Source organism: Eretmochelys imbricata, chromosome 2, assembly GCF_965152235.1.
Source record: "Eretmochelys imbricata isolate rEreImb1 chromosome 2, rEreImb1.hap1, whole genome shotgun sequence".
Classification (NCBI taxonomy): Eukaryota; Metazoa; Chordata; order Testudines; family Cheloniidae; genus Eretmochelys; species Eretmochelys imbricata.
Window position 1 is genome coordinate 181,531,824 of NC_135573.1, and position 15,009 is coordinate 181,546,832.

At 40.4% G+C, this 15,009-nt stretch overlaps 1 protein-coding gene across 1 annotated transcript in view; it reads right to left on the reverse strand.

The window, feature by feature from the left end:
- Positions 1-1,713: 1,713 nt before the first annotated feature.
- The window catches only part of BBS9 (Bardet-Biedl syndrome 9), a 432,422-nt gene continuing 419,126 nt past the window's right edge, over positions 1,714-15,009 (reverse strand). Inside the window, exon 24 of the mRNA XM_077811045.1 lies at positions 1,714-2,289. Coding sequence (XP_077667171.1) covers positions 2,249-2,289 — 41 coding nt within the window. The 3' untranslated portion in view covers positions 1,714-2,248. The remainder of the gene's footprint in view (positions 2,290-15,009) is intronic.

A 15,009-nucleotide genomic window follows, 5' to 3' on the forward strand; every position in this document is an offset into this window, starting at 1 on the left:
GAGCAGTGGAGTCTCTTTACAATGGGTCACATACTGCTCTCCTGGGGAAAAACATGTGGGAGGGACAGAGAGGGAAGAACACTCCTGGAGGGGGAATCTTTCCAAGCCAGAGAGGTGGAGTTTCTCCCCCAGGGAGGTTTTTGGCCCCCATGAGCTGCAGCTCTCTGACAGCTGCCAGGGTACAGGGCCATCTGGATGGAAGCCCTGCAGCTTCACTCCAGCTCCAGGGCCACCTGCTCCCTGGCTGCTTGGCTCCATTTAAAAAGTCGACTAAAAAAGACAACCCTGTACAATTGCAGTGATATAAACATTATTGATACTCCTGATGGAGCAGCACCATGGAATTGCATGGGAGGCTAACGGGCAATGCACAATTGGTACAGGAAGGAGGAAATGATTTTTGGAGAGGGGGAGAGGGAAGGGGATTGAAAGTAGATTTTGTGCTGATGAAAGTTACTGGACTGCAAGTCCTGGAGAATAAACTTCCCTCTTTAGCCACAGATATGGGGCAGATAGTAGTAATATAAATTTGCAATTGTCAACCCCTGCCAGCAGATTTCACAACTGAGCTGGGGGAATCTCTTGTATGGGTGAGAAGTTAGAACAGTGAATCTCTATGCTGACTTAGGCTTTGGCTACACTATGGACTTTACAGTGGCACAGCTGTGCTGCTGTAAGGTCTCCTGTGTAGCTGCTCTATGCTGGCTGGAAAGAGCTCTCCAGCCAGCATAATTAAACCACCCCCAGCGAGTGGCGCTAGCTACATCAACAGGAGATGCTATCCCACCAACAGGAGATGCTGTCCACACCAGCCCTTTTGTCAGTGAAACTTATGTCAGTCGGGGGGTTGAAAAAACACACCCTGACCAACAAAAGTTTTGCCGACAACAGTGATAGTGCAGACATAGCCTAAACAACACAGGTGCCAAGTTTGATGACAGCTTTTGCAATGTGTATACTTGTCCACTAGGAAATAAGCTGAGATCAACAATTCATTTCATATATGCTGCCAATCAGGCTGGAAATTGTACTTTTGTACGATCCACCGTGAGGCCAAACCAAAAGGAAGCAGATGTTGGCTGCATATCTTCTACACTTGGAGCCAGGTCTCAGTTATTTTCAGACCCTTCCATACATCTTTACATTGACACTGCATCCATGTTACTCTCAGTAATTCATTTATGCGCCTGACATTTCAAAAATCTAGGCCAAGATTTTCAAAGATTTTGGGTGCCTCTATTTTAGGGTTTCCCATTTCTAGACACCTTAACAGGACTTGATTTTCAAAGGGGTCAAACTTTCTGAAAATCAGACCCCCTTTGAACTCTCTCAGATTGGGTTCACTCATAATCACTAGTCACATATGAAAATCTTGTCCCTAACCAGAACAGACTGATTCATAAGAATAATGGGTCTCAGCATACTTAATGCGTCAGTAAAAAGCACAGTAAGAAGATCCATGTGTTAGTGTGCTTACGGTAATTACAATGTAAACCTTATTCACATGACTTCTGTAACAGGAAAAGGGAAGGAGACATTTTGCCCTTGACATAACCATATTTTACACTGGTTTCAGAGTAACAGCCGTGTTAGTCTGTATTCGCAAAAAGAAAAGGAGTCCTTGTGGCACCTTAGAGACTAACGAATTTATTTGAGCATGAGCTTTCGTGAGCTACAGCTCACTTCATGAGCAGCAGTATAAATCAGGGAGGAGGGGGTTAGAGAAGCCTTGGTGGATTATCTGCCTTTCTTCTTGTGGTGAATTCACCTGTGTGGAAACTGTGATTGGTTTGCAGAGGTGGGAAGGAGATAGCTATTTTTTGTCCAAACTGTGACATTATGAGAAAATGGTAACGTGACCGCAAAGGGACAGGGAGTACAGAATATCTAAAAAATCAGATAAAACATACCATGAAACAAAGGTTGCTTTTAACTGTGTGTAAAATAGTCTTTGATCAGTCAACAGGATCTTTATTACGGGCTGATATTGCAGATTAACAAACATTTGCTATAACAGTTTGTGGTTAGGGATAAGTGGTTAGGCTTTATCCACAGAATGGATGCTAAGCCTTACAGTTGGCAAGAAAATCTAATCACTTTGATGGGAATAAACTTTTTTGTACAATTAGTGGGACCTTCTCCTTCTGAAGGCTCCATTCAGAATAGAGTAACATGGATTGGTACAGCTGCATTGTAAATGCTTTTGACATCAAACAGAAAAATCCTCCTGAGGATCCTCTTCAGATTTTCATGGCTTTTCTGCTTCCTCTAGTGCACCCTGCGGAAAATCTAAAGGAGAGAAAGATAGATGAGGATACTTAAAAATTGGATTATAGTTGGCAAGCATACGCAATACATTGTTGATTCCACCACAGTTTGGAAAAGTCTTGGTTATACTAGAGGAAATAATTTACTGCATACAAAAAACTCTATGCTAAAAGAATGTTAAAGTTGAAAAATCAAGCACTCAAAAGTTAGGAAATACCAGAATTAAGATTGCCTGTGCAAATTAATTCAGCCCTGTGTGCATATGCATTATGATACAGTCTTAAACTTACATGATCACATACCACTTTGTCCACAGGAAACAATAACCCAGGACACACATGTCAAGTAAATTTAAAATGCTACAATTGGTAGCATTTTACCCACAATTTGCCCAGGTATAAATGCCTACACAAGCTGCAAAGCAGTGGAGAATCAGGCACTTCGTTTATTAATAGAATGCATCTTTTTAAATGGCTATCTGTATATTCAAGGCTGACACTTTAGAGAGACTGACGTAGCAAACTACTGGTCTTGGAGAAGTTTAATGTATTGTTGATGCTTTTGTTTTAAAATGTCAACAGTACAACAGGAGGTGTGTCAAATTTGAATTTGATCTAAATTCACACCACAGCAAACCTGAAGGAAAGCAGAAATCTGGGAGTAAGTGGTCAAAAATTTCCAGACTGAAGTAAATGTGGAAAAAGAGAACAGTGAATAATCAAATTAAAGCCTGTCTAAACACAAACTTGCATGGTTTAATTAAACTGGTTTAGTGAAACCAGAGCAAACCCGTGTGGGTTTACTCTTATTTCAGCTTCAAAGTAGCTTATTGTGTTCTAACTTAAAACCAAACTAAACCTGGTTCAAGCCAAAATAAAAGAAATAAATAATCATAATAATGCCTAGCTCTTATATAGCATCTTTCAACCATAGATCTCAAAACACTTTACAAAGGAGGTCAGTATCACTAACCCCCTGCAATGGATAGGGAAACTGAGGCACAGAAAGTTAAATGATTTTCCCAGGAGGCCAGAGGCAGAGTCAGGAACATACCCCAGGCATTGCTTTGTCCACTCAGACACACGGCCTCCATAACCATGTCCACACAACCTTTTTCACCTGTTTAAATAAACTGGTTTAAAATTACACACCTTTTATTTAATTGGTGTAACTCTGTGTGTAGACAAGCCCTCAGATTTTCATTTTTTTAGGTTGGCTGTCTTTTGGTACTAGGGGATTTTGACATGTCAATGAATGGCTGGGCGTGAGGGCAAGAAGTTGAATGAACCTTACTGAGACTCAGAGCCTTGAGACTGAAACCTCAAAATGCCTGAAAGGCAAGCAGGGAGCAAGAGCTCGGGGATAAGACCCTGGTGACACAAAAGACCAAAGCTGTGGCTTCTTAGCAAGAGCTTTAATTCCCCAAGGAGCTATGAGGTTTCCCCTCACCAAATTGCCTATTGTTTAAGAGGACAATTAAAAATTCCATGTTGAGAGCTGATCTGGGTTTACAAAGCTCATCTCTGGCCTGGTAGCTCCTTGGTTCAAAACTGTTAGCATGTAGCATATGCTGGGGACCCACAGGGATCAGCAGTAGGCCCTGTCCCAGGTAATGCCTTCGTTAATGATTTAGAAGAGGAAGTGAGCAGCATGTTAATTATATGTGCAAATTATCAAAAACTGAGATGAGCTGCAGATACTGGAGAGGAGAAAGAAACACTGCAATGAAGCCTAGAGAGATTAACAAGAGGGACAGGAAAAAAAAGTCAGATTTAAATTGAAATACATTTGAGGAATAAACAATCTGAAACACACATGCTTCTGGGCGATAGGGACGCAGCAGCTGAAAGAGACCTTGAGGTAACAGATTACAGAAAACGAAACAAAAGTTTGCAACGTGATAGTAGGCCAAAAAAAGCCTAATGCAATTTAGAACTGCAAAGGCATCGCATCATGGAGCTGGGAGTTAATAGACCGTTTATGGATGGCTGTGCTGTGATCACATCTGAAATATTGTGTTCAGCTTCAGAAAGATATCCAGAAATTGGCCTGATCCAAAGTCCATTGAAATCAATGGAAAGACTCCAGGGACTTCAGTGGGCTTTAGCTCAGGCCCTCAAAGAACAACAAATATATGACTTGGTGACTGAAAACACTGCTTCGGAACAATCTTACAGAAGCTAATTATGCATCTAGTAGATTAGCTCAGAAACAACAAAAGGGTGGATATGAACTTGATAGTCTATATCTGAAGGGCATAAACAGCACGGAGAGAGTAATTATTTATTTTGGGACAGGAGGGTATAAGTAGTAGGAGTGGCGTGCAATGAAGACAGAGAACGTTTAGCTAAATATCAGAAAAAACTTCCTCACAGTGAGATATTGTAGTCTTCAGAATAGTTCCTCAAGGGAAAAGACTCATCATTTGGACATTTTCAATTAGACTGGATAGAAACCATAAATGCCTACATTTTCAAATGTGACTAGGAATTGTGGGTGCCCAACTTGAGACACCTTAAAAGTGTCTGATTTTTCAGAAAGTTCTGAGCACCCATCCTCTGAAAAATCATTTAAGAGGTCTCTATTTCAGCACCCAGAATTTGAGTCCTGAAAAATCATTAGATACTTTTGAAGATGCAGGCCAGAAAATGTCTGACTGTAGGGCACAGGTCTACTGGCAGGGAGATGGACTGAATGACTTAATATATCTTTTTCTTTGTGTCTTGACTGATTCTGTGCACTGATTCTGTGCAAACAATGGAAAATTAATCGTTATTTGGGATATAAAGTAACACCCAAGAGTCTCAATAACTATATTTTCATGACATTGTTTTCTTCATGTTGTTATTTCTAAAAATGGCCATGATAAATTATAGTGTTAATGATAAACAATGTAAATTCCGGAAATATATAGGAGATTATCTCAGACAAAGGTGCTAGCCTTTTCTGATATAATTATAGGTATGCAGAACAAAGGAAATTCAGTGGGCATAATTTATCTTGATTTCACATACCCTTTTGACACAGCACCAAATACAAATTTAGAGAACTTAGATGCTGTATGACTAAAAGTATCATGGAATAAATAAATTATGGGTGAGGTGCATTTATGTATGAGGTGTAAATTATGTCTGGTATTAAATTGTGCAACCGTCTCATGGAATGGTGTATTAAGATTTGTCCTTCAACAATGAAGTAGTCTTGCAAGCTATGACCTATACTTTTCTATGTGCAGTATTAATTAACCTGAAGAACCATGTAACATGCCATTGATTAAATCGGCATATGATAAATTATGATACAATGGATAATTAATATCAGGGAGGTTAATCATCAGCATGCTCTGGCAAGCTTATGCAGAAACACAAATATATATGTTGTAAGATTTAAAATACTACAGATCAGTGATTCTCCAGATCATTTAGAAAGAGTTCCCCCCCACCCCCCTCGATCAAGTCTTTTTCCACCCTCCAAGTCCCCCCACTGCATGGTTCTCAAAATGTTTCATTCTGCAGACTACCAATAAAGCATCCATGGACCACCAATCTCCCACAAAAACAGTCTGCAAACATGGTCATGGATAAATTTACATTAACTCACATACAAAGATTAACAATCTACACAGCTACGAACTGGGAAACCCTTACTTAGAAAATAGTAATGATGAAATTCACCCCTATGCTGTGCCAGCTCTAAATCCTCAAAATAGGGCTTAAGCATGGGAGTGATTTAAATCGGAGCATATATGATTTTCACCTTAAAGGAGTACGCTGGGAGTTCCAATTATCAAAAACTGAACATAATAGTATGTAAGAGATGCCATCCACAGCCGCTCAGTGACCGTCCTGAAAACCATTTTTTGCATTTGACAACTAGAAAATATCCCCACAATGTTCACACTGTTCTCTAGATATTTCATATACAAGCAAGTATTCAGAATACCGCAGTTATGTTAATTCACCGTCAACTGAAATGTTTTTAAAGGTGGTCATCAACTACAGAAATATCGTTTGTAATAACAATAAATCTATGCTTCGAATATGGAGTGCAGTTTTCAGCCCCTCATTATAAAAAGACTGAAATGTGAGAGAAAATTCAAAGAAGGGCAAATAAAATGAGAAAAGTGCTAGAATACAGCATTGTTGTAGCCGTGTCGGTCCCAGCATATTGGAGAGACTACGTGGGTGAGGTCCAATAAAAGATATTAGCTCACAAGTTATTACCTTACTCACCTTGTCACTCGAAAAGTGCTACAAGACATCTGAAAGATACTTGATAGAATTATTTATATGACTAGTGGGAAAAAAGCCTTTTAAACCAATTACAAATACTTGAGTGATATTGCAGAAGGGAAAGGAAAGGACTGTGTTCTGCAGTCATGAAGTGGTCAAACAAGGCATAATGGTGTAAAAGTTAAGACTGAAACATTCAGGTTAGACATGAGACAACATGTAAGAGTCATGACAATTAGGCAATGGAATAAACTGACTAGTGAGGTAGCTGAGTCACCTACATTAGGGGTTTTCAAAGATTCATTAGATGAAATTCTAGTGGAATTATCATAGAAGACGCAGAGGAGTCGGATTGGAGGACCTGAGGGGCCTTTTCCAACCCTATCATCTACGCTGTTATGATTCATTCCAAGCAGAATATTTTGGACTCTCATGAATTACTGGCTGAGTATCCTGGATACTCGTGCACATTAGTTTGCTCATAGCATGCATAAAACTTAGCCAAAAGCTGGTTTGGAAGTGCTTAATCTACAGTATTCAATACTTCCCAACCTCTGTTTCGTATGGTGACTCAGAGGCAGGACAGTTATAACAGGAGAACAAAAAGCTATTTTGGTTTTCGATTAGGTTCTAGAAAGGAGTCACCACTTCCCCCTCACAAAAGGGGAGGGAACACACAATTTCATGGACAGTTTATCTATTGCTATTCCTAGACCATACATGAATAGCCTCCAAATAAACCAAAGTTTTAAAGTCACTGCTTAACATATGTAAAAAGAGGGAAAAAGGCAAAGGTACCAAACAACCAAAGTTAATAATAGTTATTTTTGCTTCTTTGTTAGCAAGATAAAACTTAGACTTTTCCCAGCACCTTTTAGCCACGCTTGAAATCATCATGATAATTTCCTTCTAAGAACTCCATCCATCTATTGTTCATAATTTTCATTATCACTATAAAACAGTGTGAGCAAAAAATTTAACTTCCCTTTCCTTAACACGTAATCTTTCTCCCATGGACATATGCCAAAATGGTGTTTCAGCAAGCCTAAGAAAGTAACAATAATTTATTAATCCCAAGAAAACTGACTGAGTAGTTTGAAGTGCCTAGGGGATTGATATAAATTCATGATTTTTACTGTCATTATGAAGATAGCTCATGGTGATGGATAAGACCACACTATTTACCAATTGTTTCCTTTACTTCTTTAAGGGAAACGTCTATAGAAACAGGACTCAGATCTGTGTTCAATACCATATTATTGGAAGAACTGATTAAGAGTGAACAACACCCTCTTTGAGTCATTGGTTGATTATAATATTAATTTATAGATATATGATTTCATCATAGTGTGATGAGGGCTTTTGCATTTGAAAGGGACATGGTACTCGATGAAGGAGTGGGAAGACAAGACTGCCATATTCACAAAAGAACTATATAATTCAAAGTGTTTGTTTTACTTTTGGTCTGGGAAGTGGTGGCAATGAGAGCAAGGTCTTCATTCATCACCTTTCTGTCTGTCTTAGGGGACTGGATAGACCATAATATGGATAACAGGATACAGTGTTTTTCATCTCTTGGTCACTGATTTGAATGCAACTACTATGGTAGCTGCAGCTGATAGTCATGACTATTTGATATTTGTAGTGTTGTTGTATCTATGTGTTGATCCCAGGATATGAGAACGACAAGGTGAGTGAGGTAATATATTTTATTGGACCAACTTCTGTTGGTGACAGACAAGCTTTTGAGCTTACACAGAGCTCTTCTTCTGGTCTGGGAAAGGTTCTCAGAGTGTCACAGCTTTAAACACAAGATAGAATATATTGTTTAGCATAAGGAGTTAACACATGTTGCAAGAGAACATTCAAGGTGAAATGGCCAGTTAATACCTTTGCAGTTGTAGGACAAAGGAGGGTTAAGGGGTTACAGATTGTTATAATGAGCCATAAATCCAGTGTCTTTACTGAGTCCATGATTTTAGTAGTTATGAAGGTAAGCTCCCAGGCTCATCTTTTGAAGCAGTTGTGAAGGTTTCCTTTGAGGATGAAGACTGACTGGTCAGATATGGACTGACTGTTTTGAGGAAGGTGTTTCATAACTTTGTAATAAGTCAAGCTTTGTCCTACAATTGCAGAGGTGTTAACTGCCCACTTCACCTTGAATGGTGTGAGCAATGAGGGCCTGCAACTTGCCTGCCCAGTTGCCAGACAGTCAGTGACTGCAGCTGTGCCACAGCAGAACCCCCAAATTAGAGAGATTCATCTTATGGCAAAATGCCATCTTCCCAGAGATTGCTGAACTGCTTACTCAGTGCTCCAGTAAAGGATCTACATTTTAAACAGAATGACAAATTCATTTCTTTTTTGTTAGCAATAAGACTTTGTATTGTACATTGTTGGGAAAACATGACTTCTTCTGGAATTGTGGCATAACAAAATAGAGATTGTCCTCGTAATGGAAAAACATTCCCACCAAGTACATACACAAGAAACACCAAAAAGATGACAGGTATTTAGAAATGTGGTCATCTTTTTCAGCATATTTAGAGGACACTCTGTTTAAAATGTAGATCCTTTACTGGAGCAATTAAATTTATCGTGAGTTTCCTTATTCTGTTCTCCCTGACTAACCGATGTTCCACTGGAAACTCACCTTACAACTAGAGTTTCATCCCTTAATCAGTGAACGTCAGCCTATATTAAGATTTCTTAAAAGCTTGTTTGGAGTGCATCCTACTATCCTTGCACATTGTTTATATTCATCTAACACAATTTAGGGACCTGATTTGAAGCAACTACAACAGGGGTGGGCAAATTACGGCCTGAGGGCTGCATCCGGATCTTCAGACATATTAATCTGGCCCTAGAGCTCCCGCTGGGGAGTAGGGTCCAGGGCTTGACCCGCTCCGACTCTCAAGCCAGGAAACAGGGTCAGGGGCTTGCCCCACTCTGTGCATGCCGTGGCTCCGGGCAGCTCCCGGAAGCAGTGGCATGTCCCCCCTCCGGCTCCTACACGTAGGGGCAGCCAGGGGACGCCATACAGGGAACCGAGGCCACTGGGAGCTGTAGGGAGGGCACCTGTGGACAGGGCAGCACGCAGAGCCGCCTGGCTGCTCCTCCATGTAGGAGCTGGAGAATGCACATGCTGCTGCTTCCAGGAGCTGCTTGAGGTAAGCGTCACCCAGAGCCTGCACCCCAACCCCCTGCCCCAGACCGGATCGCCCTCCCGCCCTCCGAACCCCTTGGTCCCAGCCCATAGCACCCTCCTGCACTTCCAACCCCTCATACCTAGCCCCAGCCCAGAGCCCACACCCCCAGCCAGAGCCCTCACCCACCCCCCCACGCCTCTGCTCCAGCCTGGAGCCCCTTCCTACACTGCTGAACTCCTCATTTCTGGCCCCACCCCAGAGCCCACACCCCCAGCCGGAGCCTTCATCCCCCCCCACCCCAATTTCTTGAGCAGTCATGGCTCACCATACAATTTCCATACCCAGATGTGGCCCTCGGGCCAAAAAGTTTGCCCACCCCTAAACTAGAAACACAGTAACATTTTAGGCAAAATACCAGGTATGAACTAATGAGCTGCCATTGAGCACAGTACTCCTGCACCTCCATCCCTATTATATAATACCACGAAACGATAAGAATAAAATCAGCTATGACATGCTAAACTACATTAAAACAATGTTAAGGGTTTGATGTAAACAAAGGGAGTTAAGTTCTGGTTTAAGGCTGAAATTCTGTCTGTAAAAATCAATTTGTTGTGCCCAGGTTTTTTTAATATACATGATATATGTAGCCTCATGCAGTTTTCTGTGACCATATGGCATTATCTACTGTGATCTGTTGATTTAGTGGTCTGTTTTTTCTTACGATTATAATATAAAGATGCCAGAACTGAGGATTGGGGCCTTCTTCTATCTGGCTTTATAAAAACAGTAAGAGGCACATATAACACGCTAGGCAACTGGTTAAAAATACAATCAATATATTGAAAAGCAAAATGAACAGCAGCCACGTAAGTAAATCCCTCACTTTACCTATGCATCGCCTTCAGGCAGCATGGGTTTCTTCTGAAGCTTTCTTGAAGTATGCCATAAAGGTCCACAGATCTGGGTTCTTTTGTACCAAGGATTAGATTCCAAAGAAAGGGAGCCTCTCTTGGAGAAACCCCCTGCCAGCAGCCCCCTTATACCAAGGACAATGGGTCTAGCTTTAGTGACTCCACAGATCTCAAATGTGGAAGTATAGCTGAAGGAGAGAGGCAATGTTTCATGGAGGATGGTGCTAAGTCATGTAGGGCTTTATAGGTGAAAAAAAAAAAAGACCTTAAACTCCACCTAAAAACCCACAGACAGGCCGTGCAGATCATGGAGCTGTGGTGGAATACGCTTGTAGCAAGATACTCTGCTTAACAAGTGGACCACCACATTGATATGTTTAGGCTGCCATCACAGGTTTGATTGCAGCAAATGTAGACATCTTTAATGTAGATAGCACAAGTACCAATAGCTGCAGCACCATAAAATTTAGAATGGGCCAGCCACCCACGTAACTGCCCAGGTTCCCAGGTGGGCTTTTACAGCTAATGCTGCCATAGTTTCACTGATATTGGTACCCATACTAACTAGATTAAATCTCTCTTAGGTATGTTTACACGTGCTGCAATCACACCTCAGACTGCAGCATATGCACACTCCATATGTTGCCCCAGTTAGAGTGCATTTACAACAATCTAATCTGAAGATAACAATGGAATGAATTAGATGATTAAGGGAAGCAGTAGTTGGGTCACTGAAAAACATTTAGTTTGAGGCACAAATGCAACAAAAGTGGCTTTTCAAATAAGCAAGAATGTTGGTTGAAAATTTTCCATTTTCATCAAAGGTATTTGGGCTGTCATCAAAAAATTCAGTTATCAAAACAAACGAAAATCAGTTTTCAGGGTTTTGATTTTTCAATTAAAACCTGAACATTTTTCGAGAAAATCTGATGAAAAACAAGCAAAACAAAAAAATGTTTTCATCCACAGCTTTCACTGGAGACCCAGATTTAATTTCCAGTTTCAGCTAGAACAAATAGTTTTTTCCAAGTTACAAATGCCTCAGAAATGATTACAAAGAGTTTGCAGTGGAATGACTGAAAAGCCTTTTGTTTGCTTCCCATGCTGGTTTTGTGAATGTTGAGATTATTCTGGATGTTGGTTGATATTGGTATTTAATGTGAGGATAGTCTGGAGCTAATGAGGATTTTAACTGTGTTAAGTGTTGGAAATACACTCAGAGGGCTTATGGAATATGCATAACATAATTCTAAAAACATAAATGTGGCCACAAAAACATCACCATCATACTTCATTACACATGATATTTCACATCCAATACCATTCAGAATTGCTGATAAGCCTTATAAGAAACTATTGTCTAATTAATAAATAGTTATCAGATATAATAAGGAGGACCACATATGCCTCGATTAGACAGGCGCAAAGAGTAAGACATTTGTAGTGCATACGTAATTTTGTCTTTTCCTTGGAAGAAGTTATAATATATTAGCTATCTTACTTCTGTTAATTATTGGTTGTTCTGATGGTTTACTGTCTTCACCAAAAAGGTGTAAGATTGGACATCTGACAATGAACAACTGCTTTGTCTTCCCAGACAAGTGATCCCTATGATAGATAGGAAAAACTGCAGGGGTTGGTTACCTTTAGGGCAAGATTTTCCACTATTTCCATATGAATGGCAGTGAAATGAATGCTTCTTGTAGAAGCAGCCATCCAGTGCCTGCCTGAAGGAAGAGTCAAGACCCCTTAAGGATATGTGAATTACAGCAGTTTTCCCTTATTGGACCAACTTCTGTTGGTGAGAGAAGCATATTCCTCACCACCTCATATCTCTAATATCCTGGGACCAACACGGCTACAACAACTCTACATACAGAAATTTTTCGTTCATGGAGGCTGATTGCACTTCAGAAGTGACATCTGAAAACTTATGGCCTCCTTGTTAAAAAGTCTTACAACCCTCTTTATCCATCTAAGTCTTGCTCTACACTTAAAATTTAGATGGACCTAGCTACTTTACTCAGTGTTGTGAATTTTTCACCCTGGGGGTGTGAGCATCATAGTTAAGCCAATCTAGCCCCTGGTGGATTGATGGAAGAAATCTTCCACTGACCTAGCTACCACTGCTTGGGGAGGCGGATTACCTACATTGATGGAAAAATACTTTGTCAACATGGGAAGTATCTACACTATGGTGCTACAATGTCATAATTGAAGCACCGTTGCTGTGGCCACTGTAGAACCCATAGTGTAGATAGGGATTCCATGCGTCCAGGTTTTCCAGGACATAGCCTCTTTTTTGAGTTTCCTTTCTCTGTCCGGGTGGATTTTTCAAACAACAGGAAATGTTTGGGGCTTTTGCAGAGCAGGCAAGCTGCAGCTCGGAAAGAGCCCCGATTGGTCCACTTCCTGATTGGTCCTTCCCCTGCATCCACAGTTGATTGGTCCATTCCCCTGCAAGCCATAGCTGCCGAAGCCCGCCTGCCCACCCAGGTCCCAGCCCTGGGGAGGGATTCCCACAGGGAGGTGCTGACTGACAGCTGTTGCAGAATCCTGGGCTTGCGCCAGCTACCCTGCCACCATGACAGGGAGCGTCACTGCCTCCCCACCTCCAGTGAGTACCCCTGCCACAGGTACCATCCAGTACCAGAAGATGTAGACAAATTGGAAGAAATTCAGAAACAAGCACCATAAATGACTGAGTGGCTGATTTATTAGGAAACACTAAAATATGTGAGGGGGAGAAATCAAGTAACCGAATAGCAAAGAAAGATCTAGGAATTTAGTATTATGCAAAGGGGTAAGACTAGAAGTAGTGAAATAAATTCAAGAAAAGGCATATTTAGGTTGCCTAATGTACAAGTAGAGTCTCCCAAAGGAGGTGGTGATGAAAGCCACATAGTTTGGCACATTTAAAAGTTAGATAGACAAAGTGCCATAATGCAGAGAACAATCCTGCAGTGTCAGGGAGATGGTCAAGATGATCTAACAGGAGATTTCCAGCTCCTACTTCTGTACGTATCATTTAACAAATCCGAGGTGTTACAAATTCCTAAGTGTTTTGTAATGTGCACAGAAACATCAGCTTTTGCTTACCAGCAAGTTTTCAGGGAGTGAATACTCTTCAATATGCTGTTCTGTTTAACAATGATACATTATAGTGCAAGTGCTAAAATCATATTCAAAATTTCCATAGATTCTTCTGGAAATAACATTCAACAGGACTTTACCATTTGATGTCATTTTTCCTTTGGAATCTTGGGAAGGGTGGGAAGGTTGAGGGAAGGGAGGCTGATTTGGGGGAAAATGTGTCTAAAAAAATAACAAAGGCAAACTAATACTTGTGTAATATTTTCCCATCTTGAATTTCACACATATACTGTAGCTTAAAAGGAATGAGAAAAATGCTCTGAGACCTTTTTCCAAATGCAATCTTTTGATAAGTTCCAGTGTTGGCTTAAAAGCAAAAGAAAAAAAAAGGCACACATTAAAGTAATAGCTGAAAATTCTTCTATAGAGACTTTAAAACAAGCCTCTTTCTATTGTTTTTCCAAATACTATGCCTGTTTGTTTGGTTTTTTTGTTTGCTTTTTTTATACCATGATTTTTGGCTAAAATCCTATTTTTGCAAATATGAAGGGTGATAGAATTATGCTTTTAAGAACAAAACCAATAACACATTTTATATTTTTGTATCATATTATATCCCCTATTAACGGTGTCATAAAAATCAGTCTACTGAAAGACCGAGAGCCTAATTCTCCTCTCACTTGCACCACTTTTTCATTGACACCATTGACTCACTCATGTAAGTGAGAGGAGAATCAGACCCCTTATTTCTAGCTAAATCTTGGTGCCAGTGTCCGAGCTGCCAATTTCAATATTCACAGTACAACAGCAGTAGGTTATTTAAATATGATGATCCAACTAAGAAGTTCCCAAATCTGTGAGATCCTGGGTTCCTCCTGCAAGGTTCTAAGCACCTTCAGCTCCCATCACAGCTAACAGGAGTTGAGGGAGAATAGCACTTTGCAAGATCAGGCTCATTAGCACTTGCATAAGACTGGCTGAGACAAAAACAACAATTAGCGGAAGCCAATGGACCTGCACATAAGTCTCGGGAATGATGAAAGTAGCATTTTTAAATGCAGCATGGTTTTTCTCAGAGGCACAGGAAACAATAAAAGCTTAGTAGAGTTAGCATGCAGGGGAGCAATATAACTTTTATCGGTTTGTGGGATTTTGTGAGAAATAAGTCCAACTATTATAGAAGGGCTATTGCCCTATTGAGCTAACAAATTCAATGCTTACAAAATTTAAATACTTATACATTCACAGTTGCTTCAGTAACTTTAGTAATAAGTGCAGCTTGCATTCAAATATATGTTTTCCACTAACAGCACTGACCAGAATTATCAATATATTTTCTGCCATGAAAAAGAA